The 22,209-nt window shown below is 41.9% G+C and overlaps 1 protein-coding gene across 3 annotated transcripts in view; it reads left to right on the forward strand.

The window, feature by feature from the left end:
• Atxn7 (ataxin 7) overlaps positions 1–12,852 on the forward strand; it is a 99,131-nt gene extending 86,279 nt beyond the window's left edge. For 2 of the 3 annotated variants that reach the window (XM_051139926.1, XM_051139917.1), the window contains 5 exons: positions 1,474–1,721; positions 3,100–3,298; positions 3,611–3,732; positions 8,109–9,084; positions 11,652–12,852. In XM_051139926.1, the coding sequence (XP_050995883.1) occupies positions 1,474–1,721; positions 3,100–3,298; positions 3,611–3,732; positions 8,109–9,084; positions 11,652–11,669 (1,563 nt within the window). In that variant the 3' untranslated portion in view covers positions 11,670–12,852. Of the gene's footprint in view, positions 1–1,473; positions 1,722–3,099; positions 3,299–3,610; positions 3,733–8,108; positions 9,085–9,928; positions 9,996–11,651 lie in introns of all 3 variants that reach the window. The other variant, XM_051139934.1, reaches the window with a different exon arrangement.
• Positions 12,853–22,209: the final 9,357 nt, after the last annotated feature.

The raw sequence follows: 22,209 nt of genomic DNA on the forward strand, positions 1-22,209 counted from the left end.
GGAAGAGCAGCCAATGGCCTTATCTCTAACAAAGGCCTTTTTTATGCTTTTTATTTGAAGTGTTTACTAACTGGCAAGCATACCTCTAGATCCTGATACAGTGATGAGCAGAATAAAGTTCTTATTTTTATTTAAGATGCTTTCTTGGAAATATATTACATATTACTAGAAATAGAGAAAAATACACCTGTGCCAAGTTAGACCCTGGACAGACTTGTTTTTCAATGTGTTTGCTAAGCAGATTTGTGGTTAGTTACCTGAGCGCCTATGAAAGTTTGAGGCCCGAGTCCCCTATGTGCTTCTTGAATTTGTTGTAACCATACCGCATAGACCTTTAGATCGCTACCTTCGTTTCATGCAGGGAGTCATGGATATGTATGCATAAACTATCAGTTTTGGAACTCTGTAACCTAAAAGAAAGATGGAAATGTTTAGATTAATTCACTGTATTCATAGAAAGACAGCAGGGCTGTTGAAGTTAATGGAGTCAGGGAGATTGCTGTCCATCTGCTTTTGTACCAACCCAGATGGCAGTAGCATTAAAAGTAGACTGAGGGCAGGATCTAGCCTGTGCAGAATGGTTTTACAGCAATAAGACTTGACATTTGATGAGATTGGCTTAACTTCACTCTTGAAGATTCAACTTTATCTCCTGATGGGAGTAGCCTTGGGCTTTTGCTGTACTCTTTCAAAGGTGCCAGAGGTTGGAGGGTGCTTACTGTTGAGAGTATGTCCTTCCCTTCCAGAAGACTGATGCTTACTTCCCAGCACCTACCTTGAGTGGCTTCAGCTTTCTGTAACTTGAGTTCCAAATTTTCTGACTTCTTTGAGGCATTGCATTCACATGCAGGTATCTACATATAGGCCACCCATACATATACATACTTGAAGATAAAATTGCCGTTTAGAAACATCAGTAGTTACCAAATGCATTTGGTATGTAGATGCTTTTCTTGGAAGGTGTAATCAAGACTTGCCTTATATTAGTTGGTTTTTATAAAGCCAGAATTACCACTTTGTCTATATGCCCCTTTCCTATTTCAGAAATTCTCTCTTTACACCTTACTTCCTTAAAATAGAGAAAAGCAATTGTGTTTTTAACTTTTATCCTCAGTTACTAAAATAATATTTTACCAATATGTGTTTTAAATTAGTATTCAGAATTATAAATCATGCTGGTTTTTTCTCTTAATGAAATTCATAAGAGCCGAGATAATTGAGTTACTTCAGTGGTGGCACAATACTTGCCCTTTGTTCTATTTGATCCTCAGTTCTACCCCAGGTACCACAACTAGAGTATGTAATTCTAGCTTCACTGAAGAGAAGGGATCTCGGTTTAATAAATATGGAGCTGTCTGATTCTTGCAAAGCTCTAGGTTACTCTGTTATGGGGAGATGGTTTGGGATATACAGCATGTTAAACTTCTTATTGAGATTGCTTGGTTTCTGTGTTTGTGTGTGTGTGTCTTACAGACACATTCCTTAACCCAGCGGAGAGCAGTTCAGGGTAGAAGAAAACGATTTGATGTGTTATTAGCCGAGCACAAAAACAAAACCAGGGAAAAGGAATCGAATCGCCATCCGGACTCTCAGCAACCACCACATCCTCTCAGGGACCCGCATCCCACCCCTCCTAGGATGCCACAGGAGCCACACCTTCCTTCAGAATCAAAGCCTTTCTTAGCTAGTAAACCGAAACCTCATACCCCTAGTCTTCCAAGGTAAGCCAAGCCTCTGTCTCTGACCCCTGCCTTCAGGTAATAGGTATGTAGACAGCACACCTGCGTACCCCTCCACCTCCTGTGCATCTGTGCTGTCAAGAAGGCCCATCTGCACCAGTGTCAGAATGGAGTTAGTAGTTTTTAAATTGGGTTTTACTATTAAAATTGCTTAAGACTTCAGTAAATTTTGACAAGGGCTCATAGTTATAGATGGACACACTAGTGTAAAGCTAGAATTGGCCTGCCCTAGGGTGGTCTGTGCCAGGTTTCTCTTAACCCTGTTAAGCAGAGCTGAGATTGGGCCTTGCCTTCGGGTTCCTAGTAGGAATGTTTCAGGTGGCTTTAGCCATTTATTTTTTATTTTCTGCCAGTTATATAGTGAGAAAGCTTGTGGATAAGCATTTAGTTTTAGTAGCATCTGTTTATCAACATGGATTTCCATTCACTCATTTGGGTCTTTATCTTGAGCATAAAGTAGACATTTTAGCAGCATAGAAAGCAATGGATCAGTGTGCGTTAACAAGAATTTACTGTGCACACAACCCAAGAGACAGTGAAGAGAGAATACACGTGTCCTCATGCTTCTTCAACCAAGTTGAAGTAAAAGACTATCCTTGGGATTAGAAGCATCTCCTTCAAGATAACCAAAGTATATTCTTGGACATGTCAGAATAACCCAACATGAGCCCTGTAATTTAGAAACAAGATAGTAGAGAGTGGTCAGTGGAGACTTCCAAGAATATAGTCAAGTGTCAGACCAAGATTTCTTGGTGTTTCCTTTCTTTGGCATCTTCTCAATGAAGACTTCTCATCTGAAAAGTAAGGTTTACCTAGAATTCACTAGACCACCATAGATGTGGGAAGAAAATGTTACCTTTAAGTAATGTTCAGACTGACCTTGTGAAGTAAGTAGTACTACCTCCTTACCTACTCCTGCGCGTTAGCTTGTACTAGATTACTTTGCCACTTAACCTGCTTATTACCATCTGAGTAGGATACTGTTGAAAATTGTATGAAATGTGAAGAGCGGTCACTGAAAGAATCCTCTAAGTTCCATGTGTGTTTCTCTTCTTTGGGGAGAGTGGTAAAGAGACCTAGATACCACATGGCTAGGAAGGAAGAATAGTTATAGGCTGCATTTGTTTTCGTCTGGCAGACACTTGCCTCAGAATAGTGATGCTAAGGAGACATGTGTGTGTGTGCATGTGTACACACTTGATATGTGCCTGTCTCCACCTGAGTCAGCTTACTGCCCCAGGGCTGGTGGGCCCTGCCTCTTCCATCCTCTACAGTTTTAGACATATGTCTAAGCTAAGGCTGCTGATGAGCAGGTTGTGCTGTACTGTTCTGAGCTGTGCTGTATTGTTTACACATTCAGGCCTCCAGGCTGCCCTGCTCAGCAAGGAGGGAGTACCCCCATTGACCCTCCTCCAGGCCACGAGTCTCCACACCCTCCCTTGCCTGCCACTGAGCCAGTTTCCCGGTTATCCAGTGAGGAGGGTGAAGGTGATGACAAAGAAGAGTCTGTTGAGAAACTGGACTGCCATTATTCAGGTCATCATCCTCAGCCAGCATCGGTAAGCTCTGGATCCACTTGCAATGGCCTCCCTAACGCAGCATGTGCAGGGCACTGAAGGGGGTGGCAGAGACCTTGTCATGGCTGTACATGTAGCGCTCAGGGTGCTGTGTACTCATTCTGTACTCATTTCCTTCTCTCTGCCCCAAATGCCGTGCTAGGCGTTGTTGCTCATGTGTTTCATAGCTTCTGGTACTCAAACATTTCGGCTCTGTCTTTTCTTTGTATCTTGTTTCTTTCTTGAATGTGAAAGATCCCTGGCCTCTTTGCTGGCAGCAGAGGTGACATGCATGCATGTTGTGCTCTCTTTCAGTTTTGCACATTTGGGAGCCGGCAGATTGGAAGAGGTTATTATGTGTTTGACTCCAGGTGGAACCGCCTTCGCTGTGCCCTAAACCTCATGGTAGAGAAGCATTTGAATGCACAACTGTGGAAGTAAGTGCCTTTTGTTGGGTAGGGAGAGGGTGAGCTACCTGCCCCAATGATGTATTATTATCTTGATGGCCTCAAGTTCTTATCTAAATGGAGGGAAATGGCCATTGGCTTCTTATAGGAATAAAGTATACCTGCTCTTGTATTTTCATTCACTCTTTCAGCAACTACATCCTGTTCGGGGTTCAGGGTCTCAAATCAGAAGGACCCCCACATATAAGGACCACATTACATAGTTAGGCATCTAGGGAGACAAAAAAAAAAGAGACTATAGCTTATCACAGACATACTGGGGAAAACAAAAACAAAATACAGTAGCTACTAAGACCTGCTGGGAACTGGCTGTGTGCTAGGGACTGTTAGCTGCTAACCACAGAATTTCACAAGTCTTCACTATGTGACTATAATTATCCTTTTTAAATTTTTGTTGTAATATATTTAGTTAATGAAACTAACATACAAGGTCACACAGCAGGTTAGTGTTGGACCACTAGGTGGCAGTGTGTTTCCAAACAGAGCTGAGATAGGAGAATAATAGGTGTGGGAGCTTTCTGAGGTGAATGGGTCTGGAAGAGCTGCCACTAGGGTGTGAGCAGTACTGTGTTTCAGGAGGAAAAACCAGATGTATGGCAGTACTCAGTCAGAAGAGGCGATTACTTGTTTGAGATAAGACAAGACCCAATAGACCAAGGCAGCTTTGATGCTGGTGGGTGCTGGCAAACGTTTTAAGAAAAGGAGTCTTGGAGCATGGGGTTTTGGTATGCTGGGATGGAGTGCAGGGCCTTGGGCAGGACAGCTAAGCACTACCTGCCCTTGAAACATCTTGTATAGTATTATGTATGCTAATGTTTACTAAACAGATCATAAGAAAAAAAGAGATGCTTGTCCCCAAAACTTTAATTCAGCGTTTCCAGTAAGTTTATTTTCACGGGAGCGCTTCTCAGAGACATTTGCAACCGTCAAAGCATAAGACATTTTTGTATGCTGAAAAGCACTTCCAAAACTCTTTTACCCAAGAATATTGTTTAAAGAATATCTTGGGAAAACTTGTGTTCCGTGGGATACTTTATTACAGGGAACCCTCAAGTCATCCCTATTCATCCGAGATCTACCATGTGAGCATCGTGCATCTTCTCAATGGATGATAGTGAGGCAATTTGCTTTCATGGCTGGGTTTCCTGGCTGTCAGATACAAATGGATGGGGCCTTAGTCTCTCGTCAAAACGTCTTATTTCCATCACTGCTGTTAGGACCTGGATTTGTGCAGTTGGCAAATAGATTGGTAACCTTTCCGCATTGGTAAGTGGTCCACAGCCATCAGTGGAGTAGAGATAGCTTTTGTTCACAAGTGCCATGAGCTTCTGAAAAAGCAGGTTTCTGAGGTTGATTTAGCCCTCTGCTCTGGCAGGGTCTGTCAAGGATGACCACCTCAATATTTATTTTTCTTATCCATTAACATGAATTTATTTATTCTCAGTAGCTACTTTTTTATTCCAGGCTGGCCTCAGTCTTGGTATGAAGCCAAAAATGACCTTGAGCTTCTGATCTTGCATTTTCCACCTTTTGGGTGCTGAGATTACAGGCTCATCTTTTTGTTGTTGTTAGTTTGTTTGTTTTTTGTGGTGCTATGGATCAAACATACAACTTGATGTATGCTCAGCAAGCACTCTACCAACTGAGCCACATACATCCCTAGATTGATGACCTCCGTGGTTTTTTGTTTGTTTGTTTTATGGGGGTTTGTTGGTTTTGGTTCTTGACGTTTTGAGACAGGGTTTCTCTCTGTAATAGCCCTGGCTGTGCTGGGCTCACTGTGTAGACCAGACTGGCCTCAAAGTCACAGAGATTGCCTGCCTCTGCCTCCTGAGTGCTGGGATTAAAGAAGAGTGCCACCACACCCAGCATGACTTTCTTAAAAGTCAGTGCAACAGTGAGGAACATGTGGGAATCAGTGATGAGCTAATGCAACAGGCTTGAGGCAGATAGGAATATGGATTGGGACCCAGCCACAAGTATTGTAGAAATGTTCCCTGAAGCAGGAGTGCTGCAAGTTGATTTCTAGGCAACCTTTCCTCACAGCCCTAAATTCAGTGGGTGAGCGTAGCACATTTTACCCAGACAGGAACTGCCCAGAGGCCTTCTGTGGACACTGCAGGGTATTGTCACAGTGTTCCAGGTCCTATCAGACTGGCTCAGCTAGAATTTATTTTTTGAGGGAAGAGCCCTATGTAAGCAGCACTCTTGTCCTCTTACCCTTTAGCTGCATATTATAATAAACAGGTTATCAGTAGAGACAGAGTGTGAACCTGACATGAGTGCTCTGCAGTTCCTGGGTGCTCTGAGCAGTGCTGGCGCCTGACCAATCCTTTCTCCAGAGCATTGCCATAATTCAAAGTTCACCCAAGCTCCTGTGATGTCTGTGTGCCTTATCTCTATATTGATCTGGGAAGGGCCTTGGGTGTCAGTCTAATGTATTACATACAGTTCAGGGTGTCGGTTCCCCTGCCTCCTACCTTCCTATCTCCACAGAAAGTGCTCCATTATTTTTATATGCCTTTATTTAGCCTTTATTTATATGGCTTTATTTAGCTTATTAGAGCTTTCAAAAGAAAAGCAACATATCTTTTCAGGAGGTTCACAAGTTGCCTGTGCCTCTTTTCCCTAGGATCTCAGACAGGATGGGTCTTTAAATCCCAGCTTCATGAGCCACCTAGTGGCCATAGTCAGGTACTGTATCCAGTGAGCAAACTTCACTTGAGAGCTAGTCTGGTACCTTGTTCAGAGATAGATTTTGCTGAAGTTGTCTGGGTTGTGGCCTGGGAATTTACATTTCTCCCTCCCTCCCTCCCTCCCTCCCCTCCTTCCCTCTCTCCTTCCTTCTTTCCTTCCTTTCTTTGTTTTTTGGTTTTTCGAGACAGAGTTTTCTCTGTGTCACCTGTAAATCACTATGTAGACCAGGCTGGCCTCGAACTCACAGAAATCTGTCTCTGCCTTCCTGAGTGCTGGGATCAAAGGCATGTGCCACCATGCCTTGCTAAGAATTCACATTTCTAACAGGACTTTCAAGTAATCTCAGTGTGTCTCACAAAAATAGATCCAGGTTTTCTCAGTGTGGTGTCCACATTGCAGTCTGCTAGAAAGATCTAGAAACTGACTGGTGTATGTGTGCACTCTCTGAAATTTCCTGTGTTATAAGTATGGTTGTGGGTTAAGCTTCATAAATGTTTATAATGTGCAGCAAAGCAGAAGTGCACTATGCATTTTAAAGTAGAGACAAATACTTTGAAGTCACATGGCAACATTTCAGGCCATATCTATCCCTTGAATGTGGAGAAGACTGAATCCCATGAGATTGTGACTGAATCATCCAGGGCCACTGCATGCAGGCTAAGGTAGAATGGTCTTAACACAGCCTTCCCCAGCCCATTGTTTTTGGTTTTGTTTAATAGGCATGGGTCTTATATGCTACTCAAAATGGTCTCAAGGGATAGCATCTTCCATCCTCCTGAGTTGCTGGGACCATAGGCCTGCACCCCTGTGCCCATCTTTTATCACTTGAGTTTTAGCTGCTGTCAGATTTATTAGGTTCTCTTGGATTGTTTGTTTGTTTTTCATACTGTCACATTTTTTAAAAACTCAGCTAAAATAAAACTGGAATTCTCTGTGCTTGACTCTCCAAATAGATTTCTCATCCCCCACTGAGTGCTTTGTTCAGACATTACAAACAAAATACTTTGTTATAACATGCAACAAAGTCCCCTTTGGATTTATCTCCTGTGTACTGTCCTGGGCCATAGTTTCAACTTGCCTATTGCTTAATTAACTTACTTTTGTTTGAATTTCCTCAGAGTTAGAATACTGTAGTCCAGGCCTTATGGATGAGATGGTATATAAGCAATGGGTTACAACATCTGCAAAGGAGTAAATGATTTACAGTCACATATTAGTCACCTCCAGTCTTACAAACTCTAGCAACAGAGGGCCTTAAAGAGACAGAAACAAGGCAGGGCAGACTTCATAAGGAGGTGATGAGCAGAGGTCAGAACTAACAACAGTGGCCCAAGCGGAGGACATGCAGGAGTTCTTACACTGTGACATGTGCTTAGAGCATAGAAAGATTACGTGCTAGGGATTAGCAGTGGAGGTATGGAGCTAGGGTTTTAACAGTGGTGCTTTTCCAGGGTCCCCAGGAACCATAAAGAATTGGAAGGATAAATACATCTGGATTGGGTTTGTGTATTGGATTGATCTTTGTGATGAGGGTATGTTTCCCAGTGCCAAAGATAAAGGGATGCCTGTCTGTAACCATCCATGGCAATTATGGTGAACATTTGTGGCCAGCTGTGGTAATTGTTATCCATGGTATCTCCTTTTTACAGGAAAATCCCACCAGTGCCCTGTACCACATTACCTGTTTCTGCCCGTGTTCCTCATCGGACAAATTCTGTGACGATGTCACAAGGTGGGATCAGCTGTTTTGCATCAACCACTGTCTCTGCATCCCCGGTTCTGCTGCCGTCCACCTGCATCTCCCCAAATAGCAAATCGGTACCGGCTCATGGAACCACTTTAAATGCACAGCCTGCTGTTTCTGGGGCAATGGATCCTGTGTGCAGTCTGCAATCCAGACAAGTACCCGCTTCATCCTCATCCCCCTCCACACCTTCTGGCCTCTCTGCGGTCCCCTCCTCCCCTTTGTCCAGAAAACCTCAGAAATTGAAACCTAGCAAGTCTGTAAGACCCAAGGAGTCTTCTGGTAACAGTACTAACTGTCACAATGCCAGTAGCAGTACCAGTGGTGGCTCAGGAAAGAAACGCAAAAACAGTTCCCCACTGTTAGTTCATTCTTCCTCTTCGTCATCTTCCTCGTCATCGTCTCATTCCGTGGACTCTTTTAGGAAAAACTGTGTGGCTCACTCTGGGGCTCCATACCTGCCAACAGCAACATCTTCCCATAGCATTGGCCTCAACTGTGTGACAAATAAAGCCCACTCGGTGAGCCTCCGGCATGAGCAGGCAGGAAGGGGTCCCCCTGGCGTGAGCCCTGCAGAGTCCATCAAGAGAATGAGTGTAATGGTAAACAGCAGTGACTCTACTCTTTCTCTTGGCCCATTCATTCATCAATCCAATGAACTGCCTGTCAACTCACAGGGCAGTTTTTCACACTCACACACTCCTCTAGAGAAACTCATAGGAAAGAAAAGAAAATGCTCTCCAGGCTCCAGCAACGTTGGCAACAGTGGCAGCAAACCTACAAAGGTTGCCAAATTGCCAGCTATGAACAACGTCCACATGAAACACACAGGCATCATCCCAGGGGCTCAAGGCCTGACGAACAATTCCCTCCTTCATCAGGTACGAAGTGGACTCTGATTTCTGGAAGTGTGCTTTAGCTCTTTCTTGGGGACTTTTGCCAGCTGTGAAGACTGTGGTTGGGTTGGTTGATCTGCCTGTATGAGTGCCCAGCTTTCATGGTAATCTTTAACAAAGGCGAGTCCACGTCCCTGTGAAGGGGAAAATCTCTACAGAACATCTAATACCTTTCAAAGATGTTTCAGAATAGGGAAACCAAACATGCACTTAGCATCTAGGCCTCAGAAAGCACCAAACATGACAGCCAAGTTCAAATTAGAAGGGGTTCCTTTTGCAGAAGTGGAGAGCTGGTATCCTGGTGCAGTCAATCAGGGAAGCAGGGACCATTTTCAATCTGCATAGTTCCCACAAAGAAAGCCAGGCTGAAATCAAACTGATCTAGTAAGCAGTGATGTCACGTCTTTAAAAGAAGAGCTTGAAATGTTTTGCATCTTGAGCAATTTCAGATATTCTGGTTAAATTGCACCCATATTTTCTCCTCCCTGCTTTAAGGGAGGCAGGGAGACAGGATTAGGTATTGGCACAGCTGAAGCCTGAAACCTGTTCCAAGTTCCTACTTTAAGAGGTGTATTGTGCGTTCTCTCAGGAGGAGGCAGCTTGCTGGGTTCAGTGCTCGTGACTTGCTTGTGCTGTATCTTGTCTGTTCCCTAACCTTGTTGGTTTCTCCTGACACACAACACACACACACAACACACACACACACACACACACACACTCTCTCTCTCTCTCTCTCTCTCTCTCTCTCTCTCATTCACATAGTTCTTTCTTCCAGCTTCTTTTACCCTAACTTCCAGCTCATCTCTCATCTTGTTATTTCACTCATCAGTATATCTTCTCTCCTTGCTTACAAACAGAAATTGCAGCAGCAGCACCTGAGAGCCCTGACTTTAAAAGTGAGGCTTTCTTTTATGTTATTTTCCATTTTCCTTCTCCTCCAAACTTAACTGCATAGGGCTTTTTCAGAAACTGCCAAGGCATTTCCTATTGTAATTTACTTTTCTCCAAAATTTGTGTGAATTGATAATGTCAAAATTATTGGGGGAAATAGCTACTTAAATTCAAAGTAAGATGGTTAAGTTTGGCCTTTTTGAGCAGGAGTGAGTACTTGGGCAGATGTGAATTTGGCTTTTACTTATTTTACCCACATAGTTGTGATCCCTGTAGCGGAAGTACAAACAGAGCACAAAATAATATAATACTTATCCTTCAAAACTCCCCAAGGGTGGCATCCTGTGGGCTTAAGACTGTGACAGAGGAAGTTGTCACATCCACCCTTCATTTGCCTCAATTTAGATCATTAGTCTTGTGTAGACCTTACTCATGCCCGCAAGTAACTAGTGAGAGAGATGAAGATTGAGGTGGACATGGGAGGCATCAGGGACAACAGTGCTCATCAAAGATCCAGGGGTGGAATATTGAGCCACCAACGTGGAGCAACTATTCCCTGTCTTGTTTCTAGGTTACAGAGAAATTGCAGAGGTAGGCTTGCATGTGAATTTGCTCATCTGCCCCCCTTTTAAAAGTCTGCTACAGACTCTGTATCTGTTGGACAATTAGGCTTATGATCTGCCAATTTTCGCTCTGCCTTTACCATGGTGTTCAGATTGTCTTCTAGGAAGACCCAGACACTCTTAAGTTTGGATTCTTAAAATCTCTTTCAATTCAAGATTATGTTATAGAAAGATTTCTTCTGTTGAGGATGTTTTTGTTTTGTCTGTTGTTGGTAACTATACTTCACAAACCCTAGGGACCTGTGGCTTACAATTAGAGGATATATGTGACCCTTACAAAGTGTTGTCAGCTTTACAGTGGGAGGATTTACAGCTGCATGTGATCTCAGAGGGACTCTTGACGTAAAAGCACTTTTAAGAACACTATTCCTAAAACTTGAGTATGGGGACACATTTGTTAAAAGCATTCTGGGGACAGAGGCAGGCAGTTCTGTGAGTTCAAGTCCAGCCTGATCTACATAGCAAGTTTCAGGACAGCCAGAGCTACACAAAAATAACTAAATAAAGACTTTCTGGAGAAGTAGGAATCCCTACTTGGTGTTTCTTGTGGAGAACAATTTTAAACTGTGTGGCTTGGGTTGGCTAGTCTTTGAACAGACACATAGGAGGCCCAAGACATGGCAGTTGGTAGTCCCTCTCCCAGCCCCAAGTCTGTTCTTGGCTTCTGGACTTTAATTTACCTACTGGAAGGGCAGAGTTCCTTACCTGTGCTGTGGGCAGGGCCTTGGGTGTAACCACCACATCTGTGTGTTAACAATCTAGTTCTGTTCTGAATTCACAACCTACAATACATTCAGGACACAGATTTAAAAAAGAAAACTTAGTAGGCAAACACGAGAGCTGGAAACCGAGGCAGCTGTCTCTTGTTGCCGGCTTTCTGAAGTAAGTCTTTACAAAGCTTGAGACCGCTTCTGTGATGGCTTTCCCTTGGCCAACAGGTCAGTGGGACATTAGTGTGGGAAATCCTTGTGTAGACTCAGAAGCACAAAACGTTTCGCCACTTACTTACCTGTTTCCTCACCCCCTATTTTTTGAAAGCCAAAGGCACGTCCCTGACAGCTGACAGTACCACTGGAAGGAATACTCCAGACCTTTTTGAAGACAAGTTACACCTCTCCTCAGCACTCTGGACTCCACGATGCCTTTGAGTCTCTTTTCCCAAACTTGTGTGGGCCTTCAGGGTAGCCTGTGGCTGTTTGACAAGGCTTGCCCGAAGCTGTGTCTGAAACAGTGAGGATCATAAAGGACACTGGATCAAGTTCAGCCACCGGATTGCTTTCTCAGTGTTAAAGTGGTCTGGACTGCTTGCTACCAATCTGTGAGAAGTTTTTGTTTGTGTTTTGTTTTTTGTTTGTGTTTTTTAACTTGCAGCATATCATGGAGCCACTCTTGAAGTAGATTGGCTGGGCGCAAAGAATGTTCTGGCAAGAGCATTACTGTAGACTCTCCTTCCTCCTCCGCCAGAGGCTTTGTGAACACATCCTCATCTGTAGGTCACTCTCCAGCAGGTAGGTACCTGCACTGGAGCCTGGAGGCCTTCCAAAGAGAGGGGAGTGAGGTGCCTCCTGAGTAGCCTCCTAGAGGATGCTGGCTTTAGGTTTTTTTATAGCAGTGTTCAGGAACAGAATACTGATGTTTGTCAGTGCATCATGATACAGTAGCCCAGCCCTTTTCAAGTAATTTGGGATACGAAGCTTACCAAGTTTTCAGACTTAGGAACTGGTTTTAAGCTGCTGATGCCCGGCTATTAAATTTAAAGTATCTCAAAAGGTTAGTTTTCATGGTACAAAAGCATGTGCGATAAAAAGAAAGTACGAGGGAGAATGAAGAAAAGAAAGATAGACAAGGGAAACTAGTTGGGTGATGAAAAGCCAGTTGGGACACTGGATTTGGGGAGGTGAAAATCATAAAGTGAAGCAAAACTTAAAGGATTTCCAAAGAGACCGACTTCTTATTAGTGCTTCATGTTGAGCAGTGTGTCAGATTGGGTTGGTTGTCTTACTCGGTCTGCTTTTTAACATTTGCCTTTTTAAAGTTATTACAATATCCTTAAATATTTCCAAGGCATTACTCCTATTTCCTCTTTCAATATTGTTTGGAGAACCAAGTGTAAGTACCATTGTCATTATGTCTGTGTCACAGCTTCTTCAGGCCTTTAGAAATGTTTATTTTGATGCAGGTGGGCTGAGGTGGTTTGGAGAGCCTTGTGTGCATGCCTGCGGAGGGAGGTGGCTTTGTGAGGGTAACAGTGTTTCCTCATGCTCACCTCCTCTCTTGTGGTAGTAACAGCCATCTTCCTTCAGTAAGGTTTAAAGCTCTCTTAAGATTTCTTAATACGCCACCCCCAAAGAATGTTGAATGTGGTAAAACATGGCTTGAAAAGATGTCTCCCAGTGAATTTGGGCATGATCTCAGGCCACTACAACAGCTCTTGCACAGACAACCAACTCCTCTAGCTTAGGAAGAGTACAACAGAGTGGCCAAAACAGTACAACTCCCAAGGCTCTTAGCCTTGTCCTGACCAGTATCTGGGCAGGGCCCAGTCACTGCATCCTTTTCCCCTACAATTATTAGGTGACAAACTTGAGTTTCAGGGAATTTCAGTCAACAGCAGAGAGAATGAATAAATACTTGGCTACCAGCCTAATAATGTGAATTGCTACACTTGCTCTTATTATGTAAGAACACAAAGACTTTATGCAGATACTTTAACTATAAATTAATGTAAAATATTGAATTTTTTTAAGGAAGGGAAAACAGAATCTTATTCATGTATTATGCAATCAGTCAGCGAATGTTTTAAAGTTAGCGCTAGATGAGCTGGAAGGAGAGAGCATGGTTCAGTCGGATTGTTCCATCCCAGTGGTGGGAAGGGGCTGAGAGGAAGTCAATTTACATAGTAATTACTTGGTGACAAGTGCAATGGGGTGTGGGTAGAATTTATTTTCAGAGCCAAGGGGACTTGATGGTTATAAATTAAGTTGCTTTTAGTGATGGAATTTATAGACAGGCAATGTTCCGACAGATGTGAATAGGAGCCACATTAGGAAGTTGATTCAGAATAAAGTAGATACTTAGATTAATGAGTGTTATAATTTGATTTCGTAGACTGGGGTTTTAATTGAACTTCATTATATCTCCGGGTAACACACAGAGCCTCGGGATTAGGAAAAGCCATTTTGGATTCTGCCTGCCACAAACAGACATATTCTAAACAGTGCTACTAAAGTTTAGACTGTTCAAATATTTTATTTTCTCTGACAACTACTTTTTATGATGATGAAAATTAAGACCATTTAAAATATGGGAGTACAAATATTTTTTTGAATTAGGTTAACTTGCAAAAACCAAATTTGCAGTGCTTGGGTTGTTTCTAGACAGACTTTGGTGTCAATTTAAAACCAAGATAATTTTTTATATTCTTTCCAATAGAATTCATGACAGCTTCTGCAGTTTTCTTAAACTATAAAAAACAAGTGCTGCAATGATGAACAAAGAATTATTTAAGAAAAAAAAAACCTACTTTTGTATCTTTATTTTGAAATTCTTGTTCTATTATAAATATGGAAGTATCCCTATTTCAGAAGACATATTTTGTTAAAAATGAATTGTACATATTTAAATATGTATTTTTGCACAGGTCTTTTTTTCTGATATCCTGTTTTGGTACAATTGAGATCATCTAGTATTTATTTATTAATTAATGAAAATAAATACCTTTTTATAATTTGAAGTGGTTCACTGCCAAGCCAATAGTTTAGAACCTGCCTCCTTTACAGTTAAGGGATGCCTCTGTTTTGTGAAGGTCTCTGTCCCTGTTAGTGTCTCGGGAGTGGATTCATACAGATGATGTGGACATGGCTTCACTCAGTTGCCTGATTTCCAGATAGACTACATGGAACTAAATGACACACTGCTTTTCTTTGTTTAGTTGTGTGTGTGTGTGTGTGTGTGTGTGTGTGTGTGTGTGTGTGTGTGTGTGTGTAATAACACTCTGAGCACACCTGTGTTATTAGTATGTGATGTGGTTTAAAACTAATGGGCAAAACAAAACAAAACTGAAAGTGCCTGACCCTCGTTTCAGCTCAGACAGATGCTCTTTAAAGACTTGAATGCTGGGTTGAACTTCTGGAGTTTGCTTTTTCCACCTAAATATTATTTCTAAAGTTTTAAGGGAGAAGTTAAAAGCCACCAAGGCTGGTAATTTTTATAAGGTATTTTAAAATTAAGACTTTTGGTTCACAGTAATTTAACTGGCAATGGACTGCCCAGTGCCACCAAGGGTTGTAAACTGTTGTCAGCCAGCAGCTGTTTGTTATTCCCTCATGAAATACAGAGTTTAAGATAGGATATTTAAAATATTTTGTATTAAAAAATACAAGAAGTACCTCTGAGAACATTGAAAAATGTTTAATTTGAAAAAAAAAATGTAACTTATAAAGGCAGCTGTCTTCCTGTAAGAGTTCTGTTGCCAAGGGATTTCTTACTGTCTCCATTCTGTCCTGAGTTGGGGAAAAGTTGGGCTTTGAAAAATGATTGTTAAAAGTTTCACTGTTTAAAAGAAAATAATCATTTTTACATCTTATGTAAAGCATTTTACCTTTTCAGATCACTTAAATGAGCACTACATACTGTCGGTGTGAATGCAGGGCCTTGAAAGAATTTTGCTCTTTCTTTTGTTCTGTGTTTTTGTTTTGTTTTGTTTTTTTGAGCTTGGTTATTAAAGCAGTCTCCTGTGTTAACTGTGTGAATAGACATAATCAAGAGCATCTCAGCTGGACTTTGTGTTGGCTGCTGCACAGAAATGAACAAATGTCAAGGGATAGAAAATTACTTTGGATATTTAAAAGAGAAGAAATATATAGTCTATTTGTTTTGTAACAAGTTTCTGTAAATAAAATAATTTATACTATTTATAAGAAAAGGTTGTGTTTTGCTTTATGAGAAAGTAGTTTGTTGAACAAACATGTTACTAAATGGGCAATAAAATTAGGACTTATCAATAAATGAGGTTGGCTGCATGAAATACTTGACATGTTTCCGCCTTGTCTAGTACTTCTCCCATCAGCTTTACATCAGACACTTTTTGCTTAGCCTTCCTCCAGCACAGGCTGGATCTTCTACAGACCTTACAGTCTTCCCAGTCTTGGACAGACAGCTCTCTCTCCCTTGGGTGAATCAATCCCTGTATAAACAGTGTTTGTACCCTGGCCTGACCCTGTATGTGGAGCAGATGGAGACATCGGTAGTGCAGCGACAACACTCTACTGAAGCTTGCTCCTTTGTGGATTTGATGCATATAGTAAAGTTCATGTTAGATTTTTACCTGCCAGACGGGTTTTAAATCTGGAGCTCATACGGTCTCTTCAATTTTTGTTTGTTTGTTTGTTTGTTTACTCCCCGCCCCTTACCAGCCATACAAATACGTTTTAGTTATATTCAGAGTACAACAGAATTGTATTGATAAAAAGTCATTCTAAATTTTTTGCTTAAAATAAAGGAAGCAGCTCACTTCTACATGAATTAGCCAAACAGACTGACCCCTCAGTGCCTCGTGAACTTTCCAGTTCCTTCTCTGATCAGTTAGTGAGATGATCCAGTGACAAATCCCCTATGGATAATGTCTCCAGGCTATCAAAGAAAAGGTTCAACTACCCAGTCCTTTCTTGATGCCTTTCTTTGCAGGTCATCTGACCCTGGGTGTTAAAAAACTGTCTCAGGGGTCAGAGCTAGCAGTTTTTGGATTCCACTGCAGAAATGCTCTCTGTAAAGAATGTGGAAACAGGATACAGGTGTGAGGAATGTGGAGTTATTCATGAAACTTGCTGCACAGGAGGCGCTGACAGAGATGTCATGAGCCTTTATCCTTACAAAGATGCTTATAGTGACTTACAGGTCACTGTTAAAGCCCAGAGGTACTTCCTGGGTCTGTGCATCTGACACTTAGGTCATTGCAGCATCCCAGAAGAAAAGGGCATACTGGCCTCTTCCTGTTTCCTGCATTGTCAGGCTCTCACTTCAAACATGTCTTTTTGCTTTCCAGTTCCTAATCAAAAGGCTCTTCCTGGGGCAGCAGGATGGTCCAGTGGGGACAGGCACTTGCTGCCAAACCTGAAGACCTGAGTTTGGTCCCTATAATATACATTGTAGATTAACAGACTCCCCCAGGTTGTCAGCTAGCAACACATGCACCATATGCATGCATGCATGCATGTTCACACATACACACTAAATGTAATAAATTTTCAAAAGCAGTCTCTTAAACCACCTCCACTTTCAATCTCTTCTAAGAAATTCTTGATGTTCTTGTTGCTGCAAGCAGTCACTAAGTTAGACACTGATCTTGTAAACTTAATTCTTGGGCCTTTTTATCTTTGTTTAATACAGCCAAAGCTCCAGGACCCAAGTAGAAACTTAGTCTCATGAGTCTCAAAGTAGAATTTTTTTTTCTGGAAGGAAGAGACTTAAACACTATTAATACTTTCTCTTAATAAACAACAAAAAACTAAAACAACATCAGAATCGCCTCCAGCAACTACTGAAGAGAGAAGAGCTGGGAGTGTGGGCCAAAAGTAAATTGCAAGGCTGCTGCACTCACCAGGTAAGCCAAGGGCAGGAAGAAAAGTAATTCTAAATCTTTCAAACACCTTGATGTCTAGTTATGTTCATCAGATTTCTAACTTGGCCAAACTTACCAACTGATGAGCTTTAGGTGAAATGTAAAACCTGCTGCACAGAAGGAAGTGCACAGTACATGAAGTTGCCAGTGGGAGAGTCAGGTTAATATTCAGGTGGCTGCTGCCTGGATGGAATTGTAAAGTAGAAACAAAACTGTCTTTAAGTCGTGGAAATGGCTGAATGTACCTGGAAAAATTAGTGGCATTATTATATCTGGCTTATTTTGCTTTAAAAAAAATCATACCATGTATTTAACATTCACAGGTATTAAAAAGGAACTAAATTATTTCAACTTCATGCCAATTTACCTTTTCTATGAATTAAAGCTCTATGAATTAAAGCTACCATAGATAAATGTTAAGAATTACTTGACTAAATGTCCCGAATACAGGCTACTGATGTAACACAGATGCATTACCAGTTAAACATACTCATTTGCCAGAATGGGCCAGGTGGTAGCTTGCATATAGAATCTGGGCATGAAGTATACTACCGTTTAGCTTGACAGTGAACAGCTAATGTAATCCACTCAACATTTGCTAGAGAAGATAGGCATAATTGCTTAAAAATTCATTCAGTGTTTAGATAGTGACCCTACATTTTTTTTCCCTTAGAATATATCTGAAGGGGCCCATGCAACTTGTGGGTGAACAGTGTCCAACTTCGTGGCATCAGGAAGCCTCTCTTTCCCAGCTTTAGTTTTCTGTGGGACATAGGGTAATGGATTCAGAAATTCCCTTCACTGCTTTCAAGTTTTAACATTTAAAGGCCAACAGACAAAATATCAAAGCTGGAAATGACCAGTCTGTGTAGTGTTACCTTAATAACAAGTCTACATTTGTTTTCAAACTTTAAAACTTCTGGGCAGTTTCATGCCACTGGCCTAGATGATTCAGGGAACCATGAGGTGAGAGGATAGTGACTTCTGCTGACACTCTTCACAGAAGCATGTTTCTACTAAGTATATCCAACATTGAGGTTTGCGTGTAAAATGAACCTCATGAGGAACATGATTATAGCCCACTTTCTACCGATGATGAAATAGAATAAAAAATGAAATCATTTCTCTAGGTGCCAGATGGTCAGTACACAGGGAGCTGGGCCTAGAGCTGGCCTTATCTAAGATGTGCAGTGTAACTCTTTCGTGTCTTGGGGCCATATTTCAAAGATGTTGGGGCTAGAGAGATGGCTCGGGCAAGATTAAAAGTATCTCCTGTTCTTCCAGAAGACCCAAGTTTGGTTCGCAGAACTCACAACCTCCTGTTACCTCCAGTTCCAGTACTGGCCTAAGTGAATCCCACATACTTGTGACATACACTCATACGTACATACATAAACATACACATAAAAACTTTATTTGTTGGATTTTGGTTTTATTTTCAGCTCTAAGCTGACACTTGGAATCTGTATAATCTTAAACTATATAACAAGGCCTCCAGTTTTTATATTATGATTCCAGCATATGGAGGACACAAAATAGTGTTAAATATTTGCAGAGAACTGTTCTTATTCTATGCAGTGGACAATTTTAATGTATTTCTACTTTTATGTGCCTGGATCTTTCTCAGTGACTATTTATTATTTTGCATGAAGAGAAGGAAAGCATAATTTCCTCGCCTCAAATTTGGGTTCTGTTACTAGTGATTAAAAGTTAAAACGGAGCACATTTTAAGCAAGGAAGAATGTGGACAAGGCAGTCTCTGACCTTAAAAGCCATAGTTGTGATCCCCACAGTCCAAGTTGATTTGAAGAGCAAGTTGAAAAGAACCATTTTTTTTTTAAACTGGCATTTCAGTCTTACTTTTTGAATAATGTGGAACTCTGCTGGTTAAGGTTGAAATCTGATGTTTCAAGATAGCCACAGATCTGTAATAGACTCCATTTCTCAGCAGAGTTCTCTCTTCCCCGGATCTGGGTACCCCAGATTCCCCCAATGAGCATCACATGGCCATCAGGGAAGATAAAAGGCTTGACTGGCTCCTGATAGAACCTGTTCGGCAAATACCTGGGGATTCCCGGAATACATCTCCCAAACCCATGCTAAGGAGATCATAGCCTTCAGCAAATGACCTTTTAATTATACCTGGAAGTTCTTCTCCCACCCATAGGATAATTAAGTACTGTGTCTCCTTCGTGTGATAGGACCCCATTTTGCACTGCATGTCGATCAAGTATGCTAGCACCAGCGAATCAGACACATTCACCTTTAAACCCCTCCCCATTGCCCAAGGTTTATAAATCCCTGATTTATGAAAATAAAGGTTGACTGGCTTGCTCTCATGCTTGCGCCATTCCTCCACCATGACCGTCTGAGACTCCATTTACTATGGAGAAGAATTGCTGCTGGACACCTGGGGCTTGCCGGCCAGTCAAGGCAGTAATCTCAGTTACCTTAGCAGCTGCGTAAGCCTGCGCCCTCACCACTAGTTTGTTGCCCACCGCCAGTGAAGCACTACATCTTGCTGGACCTTGACAAAGGGCTGTAACACTTTTGGTATCATCACGGGCTTCGGGAGCTCCCAAGTCTCCACTGCCATCTGATACCGGCAATCTCATTATAAAAGAGCTAGTTAACTGTAACATTCAGTGGGGGTGGGGGTGGGGGTAACCTCTTCCACACCCTTGCCTAGTACATGGGCCTCTCCCTAGAGTATTCTAAATCACCCCTGAAATGGAACCTTTGATCTTGAGGTTCTCCTGTTCTCGTGCAGAAGCAAGCAGCACCCGGATCAGCCCACTAGAAGCAGAAGCCAAGCCATGGCCAGACAATGAACAACTGGCGCCAACATGGGGCAACAGGCTCTCTAGTTAGAGCAAAAAGGGTGAATGTTCCTCAGACTGAGGGCCTAGCGTCCACACTTTGAGACAAGCAGTCCTATCTACCTTTCTTAGTTTGGTCTGTTTCTTTGCAAGGGACTGGATAGTTTGCAGAGCAACTGAAGCCTCTCAGTTGGGGTACTCTCTGATATTGGCCTAAGATTCCCTTACCTTCTTCTAGAACCAGACAGCCCAACATGGGTATTGGCAATGACTTTTTAGCCTCGGGGAAAAACCTGGTAACACATCAGCCACTTAAGTCATTAGGATGGTTGCCAGCTTCTCAAACCTGCCGAAGTCTTGTGTTGCTGGAGTGTGCCAATCCCTCCCGGCAAAATCGCCTTGAGAACATTGACCAGCAACATTTCCTGTCTTCGTCACTTAAGACTCCCAAATTAGGAAGCTATGTATCTCCTTAAAAGCACACGGCATAAAATTCACCAAAAAAATAAAGCTCATTTTGGGAGGAGGTGCTTCAGATAACACTTCATGGACCAAGTTGCTTCTCTCACGCAAAATAAAATAGTCAGGGAGGGGAAAAAAAAAAACCCCTCTCCCCATTTTAGCAGTAGGCTGCCAATGTTTAGGACCCATTAAAGCAAGCCCAAGTCAGCACACAGAATTCTAACTTAAAAAAAAAAAAAAGGTAAATTCTTTTCCTTTCCTTTTTATTAAATTTAGATTTTTTTTTCCTCAAATACTTTTTAAAAATATGTAATTTTATTTCTTTTATGTTCACTGGTGTTTTGCCTGCATGTATGTCTGTGTAGGAGTCTTGCAAGCCTTGGAACTGGAGTTACAGACAGGTGTGAGCTGCAATGTAGGTGCTGGGAATTCAACCTGGGTCCTCTGGAAGAGCAGCCAATGCTTTTAACTGCTGAGTCATCTCTTTAGCACCCGGAACCCCACTTAATATGTTTCTCCTCCCTCATCTATTCCCAGTTTTTCCTCTCTTCCCTACCATTCACTGTCCTTTCTCTCATTAGAAAGCAAACAAGTTTCTAAGAGATAATACAATGTAAAGCAAAGCAGAAACGAACACATCAGAACTGGAGAAAACAACAGAAGAAAAAGAGCTCAAGAGAATGCAGAAAAACCAGAGACCCACTCGTTTGCACAGTCAAGAAATCCCATAAAAGCACTAAACTGGAAGCCATAATACATATGGGGAGGACCTGATGCAGACCTGCTGCCTCTCTGACTTCATGAGCTTTGCTTATGTTGGTTTAGAGGGCCTTGTTCTGTTGGTGTCCTCCGCCCCTTCTGACTCACACATTCTGCCAGCTCAGTTCCCTAAGCCTTGAGTGGGCGGGATTTGATGGTGACATAGGGCTGAGGAACACAGTAAGTTCTTACAGAGGCTGCACTCAGTGAATCATACTTCTTTCATTATTAAACCAATTTTTACTTAATCTTGGCCAAAAGGCCAAGAAGCAGTTAGGTAAGAAGAATGCACTTCTAGAAATCCTTAACTGGGTCCTTTAAGTGCTTTAGAATTAGCCAACAAGTCTCCTTCCTGTCCACCACCCACCCTTCAATAAACTCCTTTCAAATTCAAGTTTGCCCATACATATTACCCTTCCTACACACCAGTGACCACTCTTTCTGGGCACATTATCTTGACTCCGAAAATAATGCTTCTAATATTTTAGCAAGGAAAATCTTGTTTATAGTCTGGGTCTCTGATTTCCCATCCCATTGTGATTCAATTACTGCAGTTTTTCACAGCAAAATTATTACCAACTTTCAGTCAGGTGAGATTTGTTTCCATTAATATATATTAACAGGAGGCTGGAGAGATGGCTCAAGAGGTTAAGAGCACAATTCCCAGCAACCACATGGTGGCTTATAACACCATCTATAATGAGGTCTGGTGCCCTCTTCTGGCTCACATGCAGACAGAACACTGTATAAATAATAAACAAATGATTCTTTAATGTGTATATTCATACACATATTAATAGGTCATTCTTATGAATAAACTTTTCCTCCTCTCTTGCCTTTTATGATAAAACTCGTAATTTGCCCTATCAAGACTCTTTAGAATAATAGTTCTCTTTAACTTAAGGGATCTTCAACCTATTTTCTCATACTCTCTCCC

The sequence above is a fragment of the Acomys russatus genome, chromosome 3 (assembly GCF_903995435.1).
Source record: "Acomys russatus chromosome 3, mAcoRus1.1, whole genome shotgun sequence".
In the NCBI taxonomy this organism is placed as follows: domain Eukaryota; kingdom Metazoa; phylum Chordata; class Mammalia; order Rodentia; family Muridae; genus Acomys; species Acomys russatus.